General features: G+C 39.3%; 1 protein-coding gene across 1 annotated transcript in view; it reads right to left on the bottom strand.

The window, feature by feature from the left end:
- The window catches only part of DNAH11 (dynein axonemal heavy chain 11), a 311121-nt gene that overhangs the window by 133114 nt on the left and 153207 nt on the right, over positions 1–24800 (bottom strand). Inside the window, exons 44-50 of the mRNA XM_058534426.1 lie at positions 18790–18940; positions 15522–15653; positions 10011–10184; positions 6108–6312; positions 3100–3265; positions 2341–2443; positions 787–1026 (exon numbers count right to left, since the gene is read on the bottom strand). Of these exons, the coding sequence (XP_058390409.1) occupies positions 787–1026; positions 2341–2443; positions 3100–3265; positions 6108–6312; positions 10011–10184; positions 15522–15653; positions 18790–18940 (1171 nt within the window). The remainder of the gene's footprint in view (positions 1–786; positions 1027–2340; positions 2444–3099; positions 3266–6107; positions 6313–10010; positions 10185–15521; positions 15654–18789; positions 18941–24800) is intronic.

Genomic DNA, 24800 nt, shown 5'->3' with positions numbered 1-24800 from the left:
TTCAGGCAGGTGCTAGAAATATAAAGATGAAAAGGAATGGTCTACATTCTTAGAAAGCTGCTGTCTAACACAGTGTTATGGCTTTTTAAAGCAGTTGTGGGATGATTTAGAAAAGAGGGTTATAAAAATATAAAGAAACAAAAATCACCAAATATAAAGAAGTCTCACGAAGTTTGCATACTTAGCCAGTTTACTACCTTTCTCACAAAAGAACTTTAAGCCATAAATAACTTCAACTACTTTTATGGTACACAGTAGACCACATTAGTTGGATTTTTAAAAAATTCTAGGTTTTAAATTCCCTCTTTGGAATTTCCTTTCTAAATCAAATACATAAACGCTGTCCTTTTACCAGGTATAAGCAAGGTAAGTGTCAATGTCAAAGCAAAATAATCCAGCAAGTTAAGAAATGGTAATTTCTCTTGATGTACCTTTAAAAATCACATCACATAAGTATGAAAAAATGACAAGTTATCCCTCTTACTTGGCACAAAATGAAGCACTCAAATATTTATCTGGAATAAATTAAATAAGGAGTCCAGACTTCTATCCTTGTTTCTGTTGCTAAGTCTCTATGCAACCTGAGAGAAACCACTACTCTCACTGATAAAGTGGGAATAATAAACCTGCCATGCTTACTTCATAGAGAAGTTTATGTTGTAAAATGAAAGAATACACATAAAAGTATGTAGCATAGTTGTAAACTAAGTTCTATAAATAAATGCCATTAATATTACTATAATCGTTACTCCACCCAAGACACGTAACATAGAGCCATCAAGGTACCTGGAAGACGTTTGACAGGTCTCTCAGATTAAAGAGGTAGTGGAATTTAATAGCTGTGGGTAAAAAGTAACGTGTCATCATCTGATGGAATGTGACTGCTGCCTGGATCAAAGTGGGGCCACTCCTGAGAACTGACGGACCAAATGCTTGCTGCTGGAAATGGAAACTAAGGATTTGGCTATAGATGGTGTTTAGTGCATCCAAGGATGGAAAGTTGAATGCAAACACTGTGAAATGTCTCTGAAAAGAAAAGCAAATATAAGAAACTGCATAAAATTGGGATAATAATGGTGCCAGTAGATTGTAACAAAACAAAACAAAACCAAACCAAACCCTATATTTTCATTCCCTCGTATTCATGCCCATTGCCATGTAACTTTGTAGTGCCTTCCATTCTGACTCTGGGCCTGGCCATAAGACTTGACTGAGCCAACAGAATGAGATGGAAGTGACAGTGTGTCAGTCACAGTCAGAGGCCTGAGTGTTTCCACTTGCTCTCTTAAAGCTCTACCTCTGCCATGAATTCTACAAGCCTGCTGAAGGATGAGAGGCACATGAAGCAGAGCCACATTGTCCCAATCACTCCAGCCAAAGCCACCTTAGATTAGCTGACGGTGAACTCCCAGACATGTGAACAAGCCCAGCCAAGATCATCAGAGTCACCTAGCTGACCCCCAGCTGACTTCAGATAAGTAAGTAACACTAACTGTTGTATGCAGCTGTTATGCATATGTTGCTGTTGGTGGTGGTTATTATTAAAAAGCTTATATGCACACAACAAACTTGCACATAAATGTTTATAGCAGCTTTATTCATAATTGCCAAAACGTGGAAACAACCAAGCATCCTTCAATAGGTGAATCGATAAACAAACTGTGGTACATCCATACAATGAATATCATTCAGTGATAAAAACAAATGAGCTCTCAAGCCATGAAAAGATATGGAAGAACCTTAAAGGCATATTTAAGCTAAATAAAAGAAACCAATCTGAAAAAGCTATATATTATATAATTCCAACTATATGACATTCTGAAAAAGGCAAAACTATGGAGACAATAAAAAGATCAAGTGGTTGCCAGGAATTTGGGGTCGGGGGTGGGGGATAGATGAATAAGTGAAGCACAGGGGTTTTTTAGGGCAGTGAAACTATTCTGTATGATATTTTAACAGTGGATATACGTCATTATACATTTGCCAAAACCATAGAATGTACAATACAAAAAATGAACCCTAATGTAAACACTGGACTTTAGTTGATAATAACTTACCAGTATTGGCTCATCAATTGTAAGAAATGCAGCACACTAATGTGAGATGTTTATAATAGGGTAAAATGAGGTGGGGGAGTGAAGGAGTATATGGGAACTCTGTACTTTCAGTTTTTTTCTGTAAACCTAAAAATTGTCTATTAATTAAAAAAAGAAAATGTAGATGCTTAACCAAATGTCCAATAGGAGACCTACTTTGTACTCCAAAGCACCAAGATTCAAGCTCTACAATGCCTGAGTATTATACTTAGGGCTATTGGAGAGAGCGCCCTCAACACCCTACCTGCAGTCTAGGATTGATGGTGAAACTGCCCACCATCGGATTCATGCAGGCGACATACTGACAGCTGTGGATCTCTCTAAGCATCATCTTCTGTCGATCATACCTGAAAGATAGAAAACAGAGCCTTGAATCCAAAAACTGAAGATGACAACACAACGAAATCCACCAGTTCATAAAAGTCTTCATCACAAATTGTCTCCTTTGATCTTTACAATTGTTTTGTAATGTTGAGCTTGTTAGCCTTATATCTCAGAGATACAAAAACTAGAGCTTGGAAAACTGAAGGCTACATAGCTCCTTTGACGCCAGAATCAACACTTGGAGCTGAATCAATACAAACTATTACTGCTTATTGATTCTCATGGAGCTCTACTTCTGGTTAGAAATACCCACAGCAAGGCTGGGGGCTTTCCCTCTAGTTAATGGCAAGGATCACAGACCCAGATATTACCAAATAGTTACATCCCACAGAATAAGGTCAAGCTTCTCCCAAGTAATTTAGTGTGAGTTAATGTATTATAGAGTTTAATGCTTAAACTGGACAGTTTATGTTTCTAGGATACTTTTCAATCCAACTCTTCCAAAGAAAACCTATTCCATTTAAGATGATGAAATGGGGATACAAAGTGAAACCCAAAAGCTATCACAGAAAGTGCTCCTCAGAATAGGAAGAAATTGGGGTAATTCCATTTTTAAATGTTTATCCATAATATTAATGATTAAATTTCAGCAGAGAATAAAATACAGAGAATTGCTTACCAGTGTCCATAATCGATATGCTGTCGAATTAGAGTGTGAGGCTGAACAGTGCCATATAAGTCCACTTCAGGCATATTCATGTCATCGATAAAATAAACCAATTTTTTATTTCCTCCTGGACCATAGTTACGACCAGCTTTTTTCTCTAGAGGTTTCTCAAGAATTCCTGCAACAAATAAAAAATTCTGCCCACCAATCAGACAAAATGTAACCTTCTGTCCTTAGTCCTTTTTCTTATTTTTCCTCATCTTCTGTCCATTTCATCCACTCAATGGGTTCAAGTATCACCTCTCTGCAGGTTAATACCACGGACATATCTCCGGTCAACTCCTGCTATGTCATGCTCTCCTGCCAACCTCCTTCCTGTTGCCAGAGCTCACCTCACCTCTCCTTTCCTGGAGAGTCAATGCCTGCATCGTGATATCACACTGGCCATCCCATCTGAGACAGCACCATTGCTGATCTGTGCACTTTCCTCCCCTGTACCCACTGTAATACACGAACCACCGCCAGTCCAGCCAAAGCCTGGTCTCTCAGTCCTTCTCTATTATCCTTGCAGTAGAGTCTGGGGACCACTCAAGAGTCTCCCACCCCTCTCCTCTTGGGCCATTGCAGTGCAGAAGTACAAGAGGATACTGTGTGTAGATGTTATCCTATGTATACATAAAGTTACATTTCTTCATGTGCCTATCTGACTTTGTGTCAATATGTTTGAGAGAAAATCATGAGTGTAGAAAGTCCTGAACAGCATGTACCTGAGATGTAATGTCTTATCACTTGTCAACTCTCCAAACGGACTATAAATACCTTGAGGATGAGAAATTATATCATGTTCTTTGCTGTATTCCTGATGACAACCACAACAAATAAGTAATTTGTTAAATGAACAAATGAATGAATGAACAAAGTAGCATATAATGAATAGTCTAACAAACTCCTCTTCCAAGCAGCAGACGTACATTTCCAGACGCTTGCTGAACATCAGTTCCTATCAGCCTGGATATTTCCAGATGCTTGCTGAACATGAGTTCCTATCAGCCTGGATATTTCCAGATGCTTGCTGAACATCAGTTCCTATTAGCCTGGATATAGCACCTGGATATTCAGTCAACACCAAATATGCCTGTTCCCAAACTCAGTTTAACCTCCCTCTTCTCCACTCACAACCACCTCTTCCTCGTTGCCTTCTGTGCTCCTGTTTATGGGATTAACATTCTCCCAATGAGCCAAATGCAAAGCCTGAATGTAACCTTTTTCTCCTGGTCCCCAATCTCCCCAACCACAGCCTGTAAATGGTACCTCATGTCTCTTCCTTTTCGCCTCTCCCTCTACAACTGTAGTCCAGGGCAACATTACATTCAGCTAGTACACTACTCAGGGGGACTGTGCTCCCCACCTCTGATCTCTCCTCCCAAAGTATAACTTGCATCTTGTCAGTTCCTTGCTCCCCATCAATGGCTCACCATTTCCTACCAAATGCAATATGTTCTCTTCAGCTCGCATCGCAGCTCTCTCTACAGTTATAGTGACCAATCATCCCAGGTTGCCTGGGACTATCCCCATTTTAGCACTGAAAGCCCCATATCCCCAAAATCCCCCCAGTTTTTGGCAAACTAGACAGTTGGGCACTCTATCTACAATATAACTCCAACCCACCACTCCAGCCTTTTCTCTATCTTCTATCCAATCACTACACTTCAGTCAACTTAGAGACTCAATTCATTGACTGTGTCCTACAATTTTCTCTCTTTCATGTCTCTGCTTAAGCTGATCCTTCTATCCTAAATCCTCTTCTTGCTCACAAACGACCCCATCTCAAAGGTTTGATATCCTAACATTCTTTAGAGTACACTGGCTCTTTCTATTCCTTATGCTAATAGTCAATCTCTGAATCTTATGCAAGCCTGTATCCCTTCCAGGAATTGGCAAGATGAACTCATATCACAGTCAAATACTTTGTTCTAACTATTGAATTGTAGCCCAAATCTTCCATTTACAAGTGATAAAATGATCCCTTCTTCTGTGTCTGTGAATTAAAAATATGTACTGTACACAGTGTCTGGGAAAAAGTAAATAATATATATTTGCTAGAGAAATGAACGAAATACTTTTGAGTCAGCTTTTCAACTGTTCCATTCACAAAGATAAGGAAGACAAACTGAATTAGGAAAGAGATTACAGAAAAATCACTCTTGGCTGAGTTAATGATGTCAGTGAGGAAGAAGATTTATTATTAATATCCACTGATATAGCTAAGAAAACAGCAACAACACACACTTGTTCATTCACACACACAACACAGAAACCACATTCAGGGCAACTCAACAGGTTTAATAAACTAGTGGACAACAGGGAGTTTCACTGCCTTTCCACACGACATAACCCTGTTACTCTGCTGGACAGGGTGACAGACCTACCAATATCAGCTCTTTATACTATTGTTCCGCTACTTTGCACGTCTACTTCGTGTGCCCTTCCTAACTCAGAATGTCCAAAATATGTGTGGTTCTTTTGATTACATTGATACATTTATTCAACAGTTTAAAATTATTCTTATAGTTCTTCTAAGATTTAATTAACAGCTCACGGCCTGTCATTTCATTGATACAGTTTGAATGAATTTTTCCTAACTTGATCCCTTACTTGAGTATCCCTTACTTGAGCAAGAGTATACCCACTCTTGCTTGGGTATACACTGATATGGCTAGTGCTCCATGAAATTGATTAAAGGTAACCAAACGGTTTAGAGGTAAAGCAAGGGACATCACTGATGTAAATTCTTGCTGTTCTAAAGAGTAATAACCAAACAAAGCCATAAGTAATATAAAAGGCCAAACCATACTATTTAAACAAAGTATATTTACCCAGAATGATGGTAAGTAAAAATTCATCTGAGGCCTAAGCAAAATGTCTAAGCCTAGAGAAAGTGATCATGTCTTTGGGCTGCATGTCCCGCCCTTGACGGTCTCTGATCTTGTTTCTGAAATATAAACAGGAGGAACACCTACTTTGCAGAGCTGCAGACGTTGTGTAGTAGTTGAAAGGCACCCGGGACACTGTGTAATCCTCAGAGAGACTTGCCAGTGTGTCGCCTACGAAGACTGTTTTTCCCACTCCAGCATTTCCTACTAGCATTAGCGGCTGTCCTTTCTCAAGCAACAACTCTACGAAATATCTAAGACGAGTTGTCTCTGAGGTGTGAACCAGAACTCTCTGTGGGGAAAAGATGGAATAAGAGAAAGGTCAGAGAGAGAGGCATTCCAAAATTTTATATCTGAACCAACATAGTCACTTTAGAATTGAGACCCAAAGAATTCTTAATTCAAGCTAACATCCAGTGGGAGAGATCCCACCTAATTTTCAGTCTTGAATTGTCAGAGTTCAGACATCACAGCTTGAGGACAGCAATTGGGTAGTGCCATCCAAGTGCAATAGCATTAGCAACTGATTTATCTTTTCCAAATTAAATACTAGTACCCAAAGCTTTCGATCACAGAATACCTACACTCTGCCCAACCTTGTGTTAGGCATACAAGGGAATCCTTACTCTATTATGTTTGTATTACATTGTAATACATTTGTATTAGGTTTAAGAAACCATCCACCCCTCTTTAGGAGCTGACAAAACATTTGAAAAACCAGGCCACATATAAATGACACCTGGAAGCATCGCTTTTGCTGGGTAAGATTAAGTGGCAAAATGATTAGGCACACTTCACACCAAAGAAGCTCAGTGTGGGGACAGACCATAAAGAATTTGAGGTGGCTTATAGGAATACAATAAAATGAAGACTACAACTAAATAAAAAATCAGACTCAGGGAACACAGACTAATGTATAAGATCAGGAAAAGGGGTAGCAGATGTAGACATGCAGCAAAGAGAATTCTGCACAGTAATTAAGAGAGAGTTGACAATTCCTTGGTGGTCAAATTAAAAAGAGTATAAAAATTGACTTGCAGGATTCATATTGTTCATAAGAAAAACACATAAATTCTATAATGGATCCTCCTTACTTGGTTAGTATATACTGAACACAACTGAGTATTTTATAGATCATTCAGGATCATGTTCATGATTATGAACATTTACTCTAAACTTTGTTTTAATTCAATGATACTCTCAGGGCTCATCGAAAGGCACAGATTGTTTTGCGCTACATTAAACAGTCCTAGATGACATTTTTTTTTAGCTAGAGTTGTATTTTATATTTTTTCCCCTTTCTTGCTGTTAGTTGTCATCATTTGCTTTTTAATTTGGCTATTAGCTCTTCTCTCCACATATTAATACCAACAGTTAACACCTGAGAGCTGAGTACGTGACAGGTACTGTGCTAAGCACTTTATATACTTTATGTAACATGACACTCATAATAAATCTATGAGGAGAGTTTTGTTATTATTTTCATTTCAGAGATGATGAAATTAAAGCTTTAGAGAACGTTAATAACTTTATCAAGGTCACAACAAACTAATAAGTGGTGGTACCTGGATTCAAACCCAAGTCTGTCGAGAGCCTGAGCCCTGTCTCACCTACCACACAGAACATGCTTCGGAGCACAGACTGTAGACACATTACCTCATCTCTCGGTATCTCTATTTTTCCATACGTAAAAAGGTTCATAACAGTCCATGCCTCAGAAAGTTGTTGCAAGGATTAATCAATCTATGTAAAGCACATAGAAAAGAGCCTGACATACAGTAATGTAATATTAGTATCGGCTATTATTAGTCATTCAGTATGGTTCTCTTCCAGTATGTTCAGAGGCTACAAAATAACCACATTTGGTACAACTGTGTGTAAAGTAAGACTACAAAGTCCTGATAGTTTCCCTATTGAATAAAAGATATCATTGATCTGGTGAATCAACCTTGTGATATCAGTCTTTAGTCTTTGGTTAATTACGGATTCTCAGCTTTCAACCAGCTAGATAATATTGTTAGGTAGGTGAAGTCTAGGTAAGCTGAGCAAAAAACAGAGATTTCAAAATATATAAAGCCGATGGAGCAGACATTGTTGGTTGCCCCCCAACACCTTTTTCCCCTTCTTCCTTCCCCGTCAGAGATCCCACTTTGCTCAAGTCTTCACGCCTCTTCCATACAGCCATATGCTTCAGAGGAAGCTCAACTCGGCTCCTATAGTAGGGTAATGATTTCAAAGCCAATTATGGTAACCCCATTACCCTGGCCCGAGACTAGGAGAGGGGTGGCGTGTGACTCCTGGAGAATTAGATGCAGGAGGTGGTCTGCTCTGGGCCTTCTGAGAAAAGTTTCCTTACTCTTAATAAAAAGATCTGAGAAAGTCTCCTTTCCCTCTGAAGGTAACTCCTGGGGTCAAAGGAGCCATCTTGAGACCAGGAGGGATATCAGTCTTAAAATTAAGCCAACGTTAAGAAGAGTAGAGCAGAGAGATGGGAAGATCTGAATCCTTGAGGATATCACCAAGTCACAGAATTAATCAGTCTTGGGGCCATCCTACCTCTGAATTTCTTGTTTGTGTACTAAGTTTCTTCATGGTTAGGTGTTACGGGTTGAACAGTGTTTTCCCAAAATTTGTATGGTGAAGTCCTAACCCTCTGTACTCAGAATGTGACTGTATTTGGAAAGAGGGTCTTTAAAGGGGTGATTAAGTTAAAATGAGGCCGTTAGGGTGGACCCTAACCTAACCTGACTGACATCCTTATAAGAAGAGGAAATTTGGACACACTTGGAGACAGTGTCCAGGGATGCATGCACACAGAGGAAAGACCACGTGAGGACACAGCAAGAGGTGGCCATCTGCAAGCCAAGGAGAGAGGTCTTAGGAGAAACCAAACCTGCGGACACCTCAATCTTGAACTGCCAGCCTCCAGAAATGTGAGAAAATAAATTTCCGATGTTTAAGCCACCCAGTCTGTGCTATTTTGTTATGGCAGCCCTAGCATACTAATACAAACAGAATAGGCCCCTAATACAATGACTGGTGTCCTTATAAAAAGGTAAATTTGAATACAGAGACACACACACAGGGAAAATGACATGTGAAGATTGCCAGCAAACCACCAGAAACTAGGAGAGAGGCGTGGAACAGATTCTTCCTTACAACCCTCAGAAGGAATCAATCCTGCTGATTTTGAACTTCTAGCTCCCAGCACCATGAGCCAATATATTTCTGTCATTTAAGCCACCTAGTTTGTGGTACTTTGTTATAGCATCTCTAGGAAACTAACACATTGGGTTTTCTCTTATTTGACACTAGCTGCCTAATTAACGCTGTAGAATCACCTACATTCTATTCATATAGCACTACTTGAAATAATAAGCTCCAAAATGAATCAGAATGACATAATTTTCAGAAAGAAAAATAACAAAAAGGAAAAAAGATTGAGGCAGAATAAGATGACTATGCAATAACTTGACATAAGAGAAACGTAGAAGAATAATCTATGAAGAGAAACAGTTAAAAAGAGAGAGATTCGTTTAGATTTGTCAGCTGCCATGTGAATTTGAAACACGCGTTGAGGAGATGAAACGTATTCATTTTAAGGCTGGGGGCGGTTAAGGGAAAGAAGTTCCGTGTGCAAAGTGCTGTCTAAGAAATTTTCAAGGTCAGCAATAAGAATCACTGAACTAACAGAAATATGCCTCTAATTTTTAATAAAACAGAGGTTCTAGGAAAATATTTTAAAAGCTGTTATCACAGAATTAAGTTGAAATTAAAAAAAGAAAAGTTTGCAGAAATATAATAGCCATCTCACTAATTGTTCCTATAACCTAGATTCTTCTCTCCCAGGAAATGGGTGACATGCTGGCAATAATTTATCCATCAGACAGGATGGGTCTTTAAAGGGTGAGGCCCTAGCTCAAAAACAAACAAAAAAGGGCTCAAGCCAGCACAGGAGGGCTTGAAAAGTACTGTGTTCCACACACCTACCTGCAGAGGTGCATCTGGGTCCATAGTAAATCTGGGGATTTTATCAGCCCAAGGCAAAAATTTCTTAGTTTTGTGGTCCAGATAATAATCAAAGATTGTTCCCTGGGATGGAAACTTCACTGCTTTCATCTCTTTATGCCACCACCGGCTGAAGTCCGCTTGATAACCAGAAAGCTAAGCAGAACAAGAGAAATCCTTATTGCAGACTCAAAGGTAACTTTGAACACATACACATCCCTCCAAATCCTGCTGAACACACAGTGTTTGCAGTGTAGAGTCATAATTATAAATGGGATCGAGTAACTGACCCAAGAAAAATAAATAACTAGAAGTAAGTTACAATGAATGATAATATCAGAGAAGCAGAAATCTATAATTGCCATCTATCCATCAGGTACATATTTTCTGGAATAATTATTAACTTAAAAAGCAAGGTAAGGTTAGGTAAACCTCAGATTACCCCTGTGTTACTCAATTTAACAATGAGCTATGATGCTAGGTACCATAAGACAGTAGTTATCAAACATTGCTATTGATTTCTACCAATAATTGCATCAATTTATGATAAATTGAGAAAAATAAGAACAAAGGAATACTTTAAAATTTGGTAACATTATTAAATTGGTAACATTATTTGATTTAAATATTGTCCTATATTTGAGCAAAAGGTCCTTTTTGGACCTTTTGGTGTTAAAATATCCTCTCCTTTATAAAATTATGGTGATAAATGGTCATTTTAAAAATAAATTCCCTTATTTAGAAAAGCAAACAGTTGGTAACCCTATTTTATTCCTTAAAACCATTATTGAAACTTTGTTGATCTTTGAAGTTCTAAATCTGGGAACCCCTGCCATGATGGACGGAGAGAGGAAGAAAGGCATGAACTTGGTTTTCTAGCAGGGCACAACTGAGTGGCCTAGCTGGAAACTCCATGGAGACAAACTCCTGTCCTCCAGAGAGGATTATAGTGGTCGGGAACAGGCTCTCCTGCTAGAAGGTGCTTGTTTTTATATGATGATAGATGCTGCTGGATTAGGGTTTGGAAAATAGAGAAGGGAAAATGGCAACTGTGTACTAGCAACGAACAAACCCTTCTATAAACCCTTCTACATCCACGGGATGACCTGGCCTAGTGACTCCTACATCCTCTGGATGACCTCACCTACTAACTTCTATACCCACAGGATGACCTGGCATAGTGACTCCTACATCCACAGGATGATCTGGCCTACTGACTTCTACATCCAGAGGATGACTTGGCCTACTAACTTCTGTATCCACAAGATAACCTGGCATAGTGACTCCTACATCCATAGGATGACCTGGCATAGGGAGTTTTAGGGAACTCTAAAAACACTGTGTGTGTCCACTGCGTTCAGCAATTTCATACTTATGTACGACATCAACTCCCATTTTTTTCCAGAGCAATTCTTAAATCTGCTTTCCCTTTGGTGTCCTCATGTTCTTGGACTATAGCCCACTTTTTGTACTAGGATGATTACACATCTATTCATGATACAAACAAGATGGCTGCAGGATAGGAGAGTGTGATCAGGGCTGAGAGGGGTGATCAGTCGTAGCAGGGAGAGCTTGCCCCACCATCTTTCAAACAAGCCGAGTTCATACTCCTATATACCACCATTCATGAGTTAATGAGTGTAGGCTCATTTAAGTTTTATTCAGATTGGTGGCATGAGATATTTTATCACCCTACAAAAACTGGTCTTAAGTCGGGTTAGTTCAGAAAGTAGTACTTATCTGACACCATTCTCTGTAGGCAGAATACGTATGACTTGTACTTTACATCAAAATTGGGTTCACTTAACCACTACATCAGCAAAATGATTTCGGTGACAAATCTTTGATTCATTAATCCATTCAACTAAAATTCATTGGTTCTATAATGGGGAAGAAAACAAACAGGGTGTCTGCCCTCCCAGAGTTTACGGGGAGGAGAGAGGGGAGAGAGGAGGAAGTATGGTGGAACCAGGGTTTCCACACGGTGGAAGCCAATAAATGTAGGAATAAAGAGACGCCTTGAAAGTAAACTTTGCTATAAGTGAGAGTAACAAGGGTAAATCTATCTTAACTGGATGTTCAGGGAAGCCATCCTTGAGAACAGACACAGACTAGGGAGAGGACCATTCCAGGAAGCAGGAAGAGGTGAGCATGTGCAAAGATCTTGTGGTATGAAAGAACCTGTTGTGTTCAAGAAACCGGCCAGTGCAGCTGGTGGGGTGGAAGGGGAGGGAGTGAGGAAGAAGAATTAGTAAGAGAGCAGTGGGGGCAGATCCAGAGGCCTTGTAAAGAGTACTAAAATTTTTAATCTTATCTTAAAAGCAATAGGAATTCATTCAAGTGTTTTAAATTCTGGAGTATATCATTTAATTCAGTTTACATTAAAAAAAAATCACTTTGGCTGCTGAGTAGATAATGGATTATGGGGCAAGTACAGAAGCAGAAAGACTAGCAAGGAGGTTACTTCAGAAGCCAAGTGAGAAATGATAATGGCAGTTCAAGGGAGCTCAGAGAGAGCTGACGTGAGACCTATTTTGGAAGTTGTTAGCAATGGCCTGGGTTAAGAACACAGGTCTTGAGTTAGTCTACTGCATTTGAACCTGGCTCAGACATTAGTTGGCTGTGTGTCCTCAAGCAGGCTACCTTATCAAGCAGGTTAACTTATTTAAGTTTCAGTTCCTTTTTCATAAATGAAAAAGGAGGATAGTTGTACCTATACATATAGGTTTTATTTTTTTGAAGATTCAGTGAGATAGCCAACTAAAAGCTGTAAGGGGGCCGGCCTGGTCACGTAGTGGTTGGGTTTGCGCACTCTGCTTTGGTGGCCCAGGGTTTGCGGGTTCCGACCCCTGGTGTGGACCTACACATCGCTTATCAAGCCACACTGTGGCAGGCATCCCACTTATAAAGTAGAGGAAGATGGGCACGGATGTTAGCCCAGGGCCAATCTTCCTCAGCAAGAAGAGAAAGATTGGCAACAGATGTTAGCTCAGGGCTAATCTTCCTGACACACACACACACAAAAGCCCTAAGCATGTTCTCCAACGTATAGTAGGCACTCAAATTTGTTGACCTAATAAATGGCTATCCTAAGAATATTTCTTGTGTCTGCTTCATTCATGTTTCAAACTTCATAGCCTCTCTTTTGAATTCTTGGTAGTTAGAGCCCTTTTGAAAATTTAAAGATGATGTTGACTATTAATTAGGGACAGAGTGCCTGGGAAAGGAAGTGAACATTGTGACGCCCAGCTTCTGGCTTGAATATCTGGTTGGAAGGCTGCCATGTTCGGAAATTGGAAAGATGAAAGGAGGATCAGCTGGGAGGAAGGTGAGGCCTTATGATCAGCAGCAGAAAGATCTCAGCTGTCAACATCCTACTCATGCGATTTTACATGGTTTGACAGTCCTAGAAAAGGAAAAATCGTGTGGAGAACACTGAAAAAAAATCAAACCATGGGAGGTTGGCAAGAGGGGGAGATTCTACATGTGGCCTTCATGAAGGAGAAATCCGCACATGTTGTAAATTTTGCCTTTGAGAAAAACCACATGAAGTCACTCAACACCGATTCTTGACTCTCACTCAAAGCAACATAGGCTATTATTCTTTAGAAAGCACTTAGAGATTACAGAAGGATATGTTGCTTCTGAGAAGGATCCAAGTAAGATCTAGGAGGCCAAGTGAGTGCCAGGTTTATTTACAGATATTATTTATGGTAACCTAGTGACAAGTAGAAGAACTGGCCCACAGGTTATAGCAACCATGTATTTCAGGATCTACAGCAAGTAAACCAGCGGAAATACGGGTCACTCTTGGCTGTGATGCCTTCCCATTTAAACTCCCTATTTACATCTGGAAACATTCAGGGAAGCCTGGAAGATGTGTGCCATCTATTTCTAATGCAAAGATTCAAGGCTATCCCTAGGAGCACTACGACCATGAGAGCTCCTGAGGTACCATGGAAGGCGTGGCCTTAGAAGGTGGGAACCCTGACGTTGTTATTTCCTATCAGTGTAACCATAGTCTAGTTACTTTGCCTCTCTGCACTTTACTTTATCTGCACAATGAAGATACCTTGAAGAATTATTGTAAAGATTACATGTGTAATCTTTGTAAAGATTATTACATGTGTAATTATTACATGTAAAAATTACATGTAATTATTGTAAAGATTACATGTGTATTTACATGTGTAATTACAGTGATTACCACTATATAAAGAGGTGCATAGTGATTAGATGCGCAAACTTCTAAAGTTGAAAAACTCTCACTTTGCACTTTGGCAAGTTAAGCAGGTTGTGTGTGTGTGTTGTGTGTGTGTGTGAGTATGAGTGTATGTGTATGGGCATACTTATGCAAGTTCTTGTCTCAAGTGTTTGCCCAAAAGAAATGAGAAGCCACACATGGCCTATGCTAGGAATGCTGTGCAGGCATGATAGCCTCACTTTAGGCTGAAGGAAAGACCAGTGGAAAGGAACTAGCCTGGGGTTGACTATGGTTCACGAAGGATTACCCTGGGAATCATGTGCGAGACTGATTAGAGACAGGGAAACCAATTTGCAGGGTATTGTGTGCTATGAACTGACTGTGTCCCCCTAAAATTCATATGTTGAAGCCCTAATCCCCAATATGATGGCATTTGGAGGTGGCGTCTTTGGGAGGTAATTATGTATGTTTAGATGAGGTCATGAGGACTGGGCACTCATGATGGGATTGGTGCCTTTATAAGAAGAGACACCAGAAAGCTTTTTATCTTTCTCTCTCTGCCGTGTGAGGACACAGCGAAAAGGCAACTGTCTGCAAGCCAGGAAGAGGGTCCTCGCCAGAACTCGACCATGCTGCACCCTGACCTCGGACTTCTATCCTCCAGAACTGAGAAAAAGTAAATGTCTATTGTTTAAGCCACCCAGTGTATGGTACTTTGTTATGGCAGCCCGAGCTAAGCCACTCTGATAGCCCAGGACCATCTAAAGATGATACACTCCTGAATTAAGGCTGTAGAGATGGAGAAGGGGGGACAGACTTGACAGCTATTTTGTAAGTGAAAGCATCTGACGACCATTGGATGTAGAAATAAGGAAGGATGATGTCTCCCAGGTTTAACTAGAGCAACTGGGAGGAATGTGAATATCACTGAGGAGAAGAATTAAGAGGAAGAGCAAATTTGGGGGTTAGGGCAGATGAGGAGCTCTGCCTCAGGCACATTGAGAATGACTTGCCTGTGGTACAGCACACAGCTGGCACTGCTCCAGAGGCAGGTGCAAACATAGAACCTAGAGCTCAGAAGAGAGATCTGGTGGAAGGCTATGGATTTGGCTTGTCAGCCAAGGTTAGAACTGTCAGCTGGATGAGCTTGCCTGAACAATGTACAGGCTTAGGTGAGAACAGGGCAAGTAGCATAGATTTATGGTAACATGAAAGAAAAATAGTGATCACATTATTGTAATATTCCTTCCCCAAATAAAACTGTTTCTATAAACTATTTCTAAACATACCTGGTCTTGTAGCAGAGTGCCTCCAAATGCCCAGATACAAGCAAAGACGAAATAGACTTCATAAACTTCTTTGGGGCTGTCAGAAGGTACATTTTCAGGAGTCAACAAGCATTCCAGAAGAGCACAAATAGTCTAAATAAAAAGAAGTAGTCATTCATTTAGGGCAATATTTTTTTTTGTGAGGAAGATCAGCCCTGAGCTAACATCCATGCCAATCTTCCTTTTTTTTTTTTTTTTTGGCTGAGGAAGACTGGCCCTGGGCTAACATCCGTGCCCATCTTCCTCCACTTTATAGGGAATGCTGCCTCAGCATGGCCTGACAAGCAGTGCATCAGTGCGCAACCAGGATCTGAACCCCGGGCCGCCAGCAGTGGAGCGCGCGCACTTAAACGCTATGTCACGGGGCCGGACCCACACGGCAACATTTGTTTAAGAATGGGGTAATTTCACAAGACTTATTAACAAATCCATTTTATCTTTAAGAGATTATATAATTTTTCCCAACTCTGTGATTTGCTACCGAGACAAAAATTACTGCCTCAGGTTTCTAAGTCAATGATGAAAAACCTTTGCCACTTTTCACAAACTGATCTTCTAGGTAATAACAAACTATTAAAAAAACTAATATCTTAAATTATCCAATTAATAATCACTATGACAAACAAAAATACATATAAGCAAAAAGAAAAAATAATGGAGATATATCTAGGCTCTTTTTTATAGTCATATTACACATAGCTTTCTATAGCCCACATTCTCACTTTCCTCACCAGTAAGTGTTGCCTGACAATATCATTCTGAATAGATGCATAAGATTCCACTGGATAGAAAAGTGTTCATTTACTATTTCCCTCTTGTTGGACATTTAGATAACCCGCTTTCCCCATGGTACCTCAGGATCTCTCACTGGCAGTCATTTTTGCCACCTGTTATCATAAATTTAGAAAGTCAGACCGGCAGCCTTAGCCTGCGTCATTTTTTTGGACACCAGACTAAATTTAACCTTGGAAGAAACGCTGTTCAGGAACTTGTTCTTCATACCCTCCAGGTGAAGCGGTAATGTGCTCTGTTGGTCCAAAACATACCCCATGTTCAGGGCAATCAGGTCACATTGAGGGGAAAAGGGCTACTGAAGGCCTTTCCCATGAGAAATAATAACCAGTAATGAACGTGTTTTTGAGCTAGTTCTCTAAGGCATAAAAATAGTTGTCATTAATTAGTCTTGTCACAGACCCTCAAAACTCAGGATACCCTTCCCCCAGCTTTTGGACGCAGCGATAGGCTTTTATCACTCTCATCTACACAGCAATGCAGCTACAGCAAAGCAAGTCAGGATCCTGTGTGCACCTTTCCTTCTCAGCCATGAAAGATGGGGAAAACCCATGGCAACGTGGAAAATGCATGCTGGGAATAATTTGAAAATGTTTTTAATTTAAATAGGTGAGCACCTGTTATCTTGTTCTTTCTTCTCTCTTGATTTCTATTAATTTATATTGTGCCAATTTAAAATAACCTTCTAATAGAATAAAACTCACTAATTTGTTATCAAGAAAAATAATGTGCAACTGAGGCTTTGCTATTTCTAAGTAGCATCCATGTTGGTCTAAGGAACTGTTAAAACCAAAATGAAAAAGACTGAAAGTTCTCAGTGTGACATTACCCACCGATTTGAACACTCATATAATTTTTCTATTTCCTCTCCAACAAAGTATTTGAAAAACAGTTTGAGCTCTGTGTCAGCAATTACTAAAATCATACTTGTGTGTGTGTGTGTCTGTGTGTCAAGGGCGGACTTTCAATAAAATTAGATTTTGATGTATATTCTGAAAGAGTTAATATACCTTATTAAACGTAAGCAAAGAAGTTTCATACATTGGAAAACATAGTGCATTAATTTCTTCAATTAGCCATTTTAAGCTATTCTCTTTTATACTCATTTTTGTCTCCAATTTTGTCCTTGTAAGTAATCACAGAAAAGAGACTCCTCTATAAAACAACAGCTAAAAAGGAGCTAAGGAGAAAATGCCATTTCTGAATACTACAAAAGAAGGAAGTGACAGCAAAAGTCATATTAATTCCTACTGACCTATTTTCACACTATTCTTGAATGAAAAAGTTCACACCACAGAGAATCACACAAATACACAAGTCAACTTGAGAAAGAACACGATCATGCTTTTTGCAAGTATTACACCAGAGGAAGTCTAATTAGGCTAACCACATAATTAATTCATTATGAATAAATTCAGACCTGCTTTCAGAAATAAATTATACCTCAGATAATTACTGTTGAAGACTATCGTTTACTTAATTGGTGTGTGAATTATCCAAAAACCTGAACTTTCTCTTCTTTTTATGCTTGTGACTATTTCTAATTTAGCTTCAAATTTGGCAACATAGTAACTTAATGGCAACAAAGTACTTAGAAACGAATTTTGCTCCTAGAGAAAAAAAAATGCTTCTAACTGTAAACCCTTTGTCAAGTTGTGTACTTGTAAAGGCTGGGGATACTTTTTCTTCCTGCTGAGATTAAGATCACAACCTTCATTTCTGTGTGCTGTAAATTATTTTCATTTGCTTCCATAACAATGTATCATATATACCCTTCACTCTTACCAGCTGTCTCACAATGAGGATCAGAAAAAATTTATCCTTGAAATGTTATGAACTCTCCATCTGGACTGACCCGACTTTAGGAATATTTTGGAGAGGGGGAGAAAAGAAAGGGAGGAGAGAGTGGAGGTCTGTGGTGGCGCCTATGTGGTAGAGTTCATAAGCTTTCTCTTACTCACTAGCCAGCATCTGTAATTGCATGGATTTATGGTGTTCAGAACACATACTCTGGGCCCCTTATTAGGAGACAGAAAAATAAATAAGGCTGTTACAACTTTGTTCTTTTTAGTCTATTCAAATATACTTAGGAGGAACACAATGATTCAGTAAACACATACTTGCCCTACTATGTGCTAGAAACTATATAAATTTCTGGAGATAATAAAAATGAATAAAATGTAGCTTCAGTCCTCTAGTTCACAATCTTGTGAAGGAAACAGACCACAAACTCGAATGATAGTGGAATGTGATAGATGTGTGAGATAAGTTTGCAAAAGGCACTGGAGAACATGGGGGCTAGGAGAGGAGGGTCAGAGCTACCCAACAACTCCAGGAACCTTTCTACCGTCTGCTCAAACAAAAACCTCTGTTGTCTTGATGGAACCACACTACTGCCTCAGGACTAGAACGTTCAACTGTGGAACCGAAGACAAACCTGCACCAGGCTGTTCTCTGGAACCGAAGTGATGGTTTTAAAGCTTGTTCTCAGCTTATCCAAGCACGCAGGAACATATTTATCAAAAAGAATTGTTAAATTGGCCTTTTCTGATTGATGCTGCCTTCTGTCTATCCAACTGGCCACATACCTGAAAAGGAACATAGAAAAGCTTTACTGAACACTAGGCTTGAAAAACATAATTTCACCAACTCAAAATCTTCCCCCTTCGACACAGCTTGGCGCAACACTTCAGGGACATGTTTAGTGAGTTCATTCTATTTCTCTAACTGCAAATATTTTTAAATGATCCTTTAAAACTTGTTTTAATGGCCATTTTTACCTTAATGAAAAGAACGTAAAAGAAACTCCCAATAGCACTTAGAAGCCAAACATAATAGAATATAAGTAGGCCATTACTGAGCACTTATAAGGAAGTACGGTTTGTCATTTCCTAGAGGACTGAAACCATTTTCATAGGATTGGCCTTATTTCTGAAACAGCTTGAGATTTTTCTTGATTAATCTTGGTATCAATTATTTAGCAATGAGAAATCACTTATAAACAAAAAGGTGAAAATTCCATAGGAACTATTTCAAAGTCCCTCCTTTTCCACTGAACTGAATGTAACTCTAACCTGATAGCTGATAATATGTTTCCAATAAACGCCTCTGAAATGGTATCTCATGCTTGGGTACATATGTGTTAATCTGAAGCTTCTAAAATGTTGTAAATTTCAATACATTAATATCACTAACATATTAATAAAATAATAATTATCAATAAAATAAAACATGACTTTGCACCCACAGTAGTCTCTGGGGAGAAACTGTATGATGTTAAATGAAAAATAATTGCTCAAGAAGTTCTCATCAAATCAGAAGCAGTGATAATAAACACATTTAGCTGCCAGCAGCGAAGCAGTACGACCAGACCAATTACAATGATACCTTGCTTTAAGCAAATCAGATTTCACATTTTTAATATCAGAAGAAATTTAGGCAAGATGATCATCTTATAAAAGGCTCCCTTTGATTTTCACAAGGCTTCACAATAGGGTTTTATTAAACATTCAACTACCTTTACACTATTGTTAGATTTATAAAATATCAACTGTCAAAACTTTTTCAGGTCCAAGAGGAATGGTTTTCCATTGAAGTGCAGTTGCATGATGGCAACTTGAGAGGACTTCTCCGTGTGGTGGTGACACGGGGCACCACGAAACAATGGAAAGCAGGTGTTAGCTACAGGGGATGAAGGCATGAAGGCCACACCTACCCCCCCCCCCCGCCCCGTACTTGTTTTACTGCACATCAGCTGCCAGAAGTGGAATCTTAGTGTCCAGAGCCTATTGTAGGGAAAAAAAGAGGATTGCTTAGGGAGATAGAACTCTAAAGTCAGACTGCCTGGATCTGTATCGCAGCTCCATCATTTTTTAACTCTGTTACCTTGAGCAAGTTGCTTAACCTCTCTGTGCCTCAAGTTTCTTCTCTGTCAATGGAGATGATAATAACACAGACTTCCTAGGGTTGTTCTGAGGATTAAATGAGTTCTCATGTATAAAGTGCTTAGATTAATATCTGACATATAACAAATTCTCAGTAAATGTTACTCATTAGCACAGAGTTGGTGGAATTGGGAGAACTGGGTTCAGATCCTAGCTCTGCCTCTGTGCATCTCCTAAAAGCAGTCATGTCCTGTAGGGCAGAAGAGTTGGCAGCCAGTGCTCTGATGGGTATAACAAATTCTACCCCCACCCCCAGGTCTTTGATCTCTGTGGGAGCAGAAGGCTATGCAGAGATAACTAGGAGCCATAACCTCAACACAGCCCCAGAAGGGGGAAGTGGCTTTGCATTTAGGGGGCAGGTAATAGCTACTTCATTGACCCACGTTGGCAGTAGCCAAAGTCTCAAAGAGAAAACCTACTAGGCCCACAAGCAAATGATGCTATTGTACAAATTGCCTCCACAAGTAAGGAAGTGAGTTCAGCCAAACCAGGAGGCACGGTAAGAGCTGATCCTGTCCATTAAAAAAAAGGCCCTAAAATGATCTCTGCTAGGAGTCAACCACACCATATAGTATAAGGAGTCAAAAAGTCTACATTGTTAAATATGGACAGTTTAAAATTTCATGTATAAATTACTGCTAAATTTTCATAGCTTGGAATAAAAATAAACATTAAAAGACAGCAAATTTAGAAGGAGAGATGATTATCTTCAGCAATGGCAAAAACATGGAGATACAGATCTGCATTTGTTGGCAATTCTTTCCACTTCATAAAAAAGTTCCTTATGTTTTTTAAAAGATGCTATAGAGTTGGTTGGACATGACCAAATGGAACATACTGCTGTGATATGACATACAATTGAAAACGACACACTAAAATGGCATATTTATTCCTTCCCTACATAAGAGATCACCTGCATTGGTGCCCCTGCCACAGGAAATAGCTACGTTATGGTGCCTTATTGCATCACCTTAATGCCAATATCTAGGTCACTATCAGAGAATCTTGGGCTCTTCGGCATTTGCAAACGTGTTCCACATAATCAGCTATGATGCTCTTCCCTTCTCCAGAAGTGCTACAGGTGAATCACATGAAGTCTAAAACCCTGTAGCTTGAATCTATCTAGGTAGCCAACGTTTTCAGGCTTCTGAAAGCCTGAAAGTTTAAGGCTTCTGAAAGCTTCCTTATTTATTACTCAACAGTCTGGGGTTGGAATCCCGTCATGTACACAGCAGGAATTCATCAGTGCTCTCTATAATTTGTCCCTCACACAAGCTTCAGGTTCTCTATCATTCACGGTGGCCTGGAAAAATGGCAGAAATTAGAAGGACACACTGACTAGCAGTGCATGTTGATGATTTCTGAATCTGTATATTCACAAATATATACAGCATCCAAAGATGAAAGGATGAGACTGCAGGGCTAGAAGACAACATGCTCATCCAATGCTGGTGGGAGAATTAGTGAGACAAAGCCGAAAGAATATTTTAAGCTGAAGTAACAGAGGAAAAAGTACCATCTAAAGTTTTGGCTATCAAAAGTTGCCTTCCAGTAATCTCCTTTGCAATCAGATTAAATTCCAGAGATAGTCTCACCTTTTCTATCATTATTTGCAAGCTAAGTAATACAGCTTGGTAGATCTCCTTTTTAATCTCACTTTAAATAATTTTAATTTAAATAATTATGAATTAATTTAAATAATTCATTGCCTGTTTTTCCCTTTCTATGTATTTCATACCTTCCTTTCTACTAGAAAAAATTCTCACTGATCATAATTTTCAGAAATTTTCCTCTAATTCCTGTTCTTTCTCTATTTCTCAAGATCTCGACATATAAGAAATGGGCAGGATTCTTCTAGTAAACTTACTTAGAACTCAGAATTAAAATAAAGTAGCATTTGATTTCCACACCTCGTCACATGCTGACGTGATTCTAAGGATTTGTTTGACCTGATATGCTCCATATCTCCATCAAGTGTGGACATAAAATTATTTTTTAAAATAGCTCAGTAAATTTTAACAAAAATATTCTGAGAAGCTTAACTGATAATGGCACTAAGTTTAGTCCTTAAGTGGAACCCCACAGAGATACTCTGAACATAATATTTCATAATCCCTTCTATCCACAGTATCTTATCAGTTCCCACAATATGAATTAAGAAAATGTACTTCCTGATTCTGTTCACTGAAAGGGCCTACAAGCAACGAGCCTACATATCAGTGGCCGTAAGCATACCTAGCACCCCATCTTAGGTTCTAAGTACCATTCCTTACACAAAAGTAGTTTCTTCTGGCTCCTTGGAGAAATGGATGAATCAAGCCCAGGGTGAGGAAAGTCTGAGATGAGCCAGAAGCATCTCGTTTAGCCAGAAAGAAAAGTGCTCAAAGACAGGAGGACAAGTAAAAAGAAACACGGAAGGGGCTGGCTTGAAGGGGCTCCTGTTGGCAAAATTTGGGACAATTTGAGCATCCAACAGAATAATGCTGGTAGTGAATTATAACCATTGAACTAAAAAAAAGGAAGCCATGAACAGAAAGTGATACTCCTCAAAAAAGAAAAGGAAGAAGGGAGAGAAAGAGAGAGAGGGAAAGAAAGGAAGGGAAAGACGGAGGGAGGAAAGGATGTGGGAGGGAGGAAGAGAAAAATTTCTTTACAGAAAAACGTCACCCAATATATGTAGATAGAGTGACTGAATTAGGAAATCACCTCTTTGTAGCCACTATTGGGTCATTCTTTACGACATCTGGCTTGTTCTCTTCAAAATTGTAAATGTCATAAAAGAAAAAGGTGGGAGAATATTCTAGATTAAATGAGAAAATAGAGACAAATGGATGCAATGCATGATCCTTGTTTTGACGCTTCATTTTTTTTTTTTGGTGAGGAGATCAGCCCTGTGCTAACATCTGCCAATCCTTTTTTTTTGCTGAGGAAGACTGGCCCTGGGCTAACATCCGTGCCCATCTTCCTCCACTTTATATGGGATGGCACCACAGCATGGCTTGCCAAGCAGTGCGTCCGTGCACGCCCGGGATCCGAACCGGCGTACCCCGGGCCTCCGCAGCGGAGCGCAAAGCACACTTAACCACTTGCACCACCAGGCTGGCCCCGACGCTTGATTTTTTAAAAGCTACAGAGGAAACTACTTGGGTAACTGGGAAAATTAGTTTATTAGATAATATTATATCAAGGACAAGTTTCTTAGGTATGTTAATTGTTCTGTGTTCACGTTATGAGAATATCCTAGTTCTTAGGAGATAAATGCTGAAGTACTTAGAGATGAAGTGTCTTAATGTTTCCAACTTACTTTCAGATAATCCAGCAAAAATAAATAAAACATACGTGTCTCTATGCCTGTGTGTGTGTGTGTACAGTCAGAAAGTAAATGCAGTAAAAAGGTAACAACTGATGACTGTCAGAAGAGTGTGTAGTTGGTACAGAGTACTTATACCTTTTCAACTTTCCTATAATTTTGAACACTTCCAAATTAAAAAGTTGGAAAAAATAGAGACCTAAGATATTAGTTTGAAAAATTGGGTTAATAATTATATCACTCTCAGAAAGTGTTGAAGGATTAAATAAGTCAATACACATAAAGCTATCACATTACTAATATTAGGAAATTAAAGTAAGGTAGTAAAGTATCTAATAAATATGGAGTGCAAAAAATATCTCCAGCCTGAAATAGCCACTTTTTTTGTAGTTCATTGAAAGTTTCGGGCAGTAGGAGGTAAAAATATAAGAATATCCTTTAAAGAGTATTCCCATTATTTTGGATAATGACCCGGATGGACCCTTTGGTCACACATAGGAAAATTAAAACCTGCCCATCAATCTTGGATAAAACAAATACCTCCATAAAAATAAAATCTAGTGGTGAAGACAGACTTATTTAACTTTCTTAGGAATGCAAGTTGGGTGTCTCTTTAGCCAACCTGTGACTTTGACTTAGGAGATAAAAGTCCTTCCTTAAATAGTGATTTAGGCAGCTTTTGTTAGCACAAATCTCCACAAGATGTTATTGAGACTGAATTACACAGACCTTGGGTCCTGTGAGGTTCATTATTGACATCAGACCACACCCAGTGGGGGTGAGGGGTCCCCTAAGGAAATGGGGTGCAAGAATTGACTCTGCTCTCTGTATGGGGGAGTCGAGGGATACTGAAGTTTCTCCTTCAGTTAGCCCCCATCCAATAGAGGTGTCCTAGGAGATAGCCAGAACACTAGCTGGGGAAAGGAGCTATTAGCTCAAGAAGAACTCTCCATTTTAGACTTTTAAAAATCACTCCTAGCCCCAGCCAATTCCAATAACGCTTTGTTAAACACAAAAGCCTGGGCATTGCTCTATTTTACTGTAGAGTTAAGGGATGAGACCTGTAGTGAACAAATCAGTATACAGAAAAAACAGCCTGGAGAAGTGCATCAGTCAGGCATCGGGCAGGGAACAGATGTCATCCTCAAATTAGGATAATAGAGAAGGATCAATAAAAGGACTATTGACAAAGGT

Source organism: Diceros bicornis, chromosome 3 (assembly GCF_020826845.1).
Source record: "Diceros bicornis minor isolate mBicDic1 chromosome 3, mDicBic1.mat.cur, whole genome shotgun sequence".
Lineage (NCBI taxonomy): Eukaryota > Metazoa > Chordata > Mammalia > Perissodactyla > Rhinocerotidae > Diceros > Diceros bicornis.
Note: the sequence above shows the minus strand (reverse complement) of the source record. Positions and strands in the feature narration are given on the sequence as shown.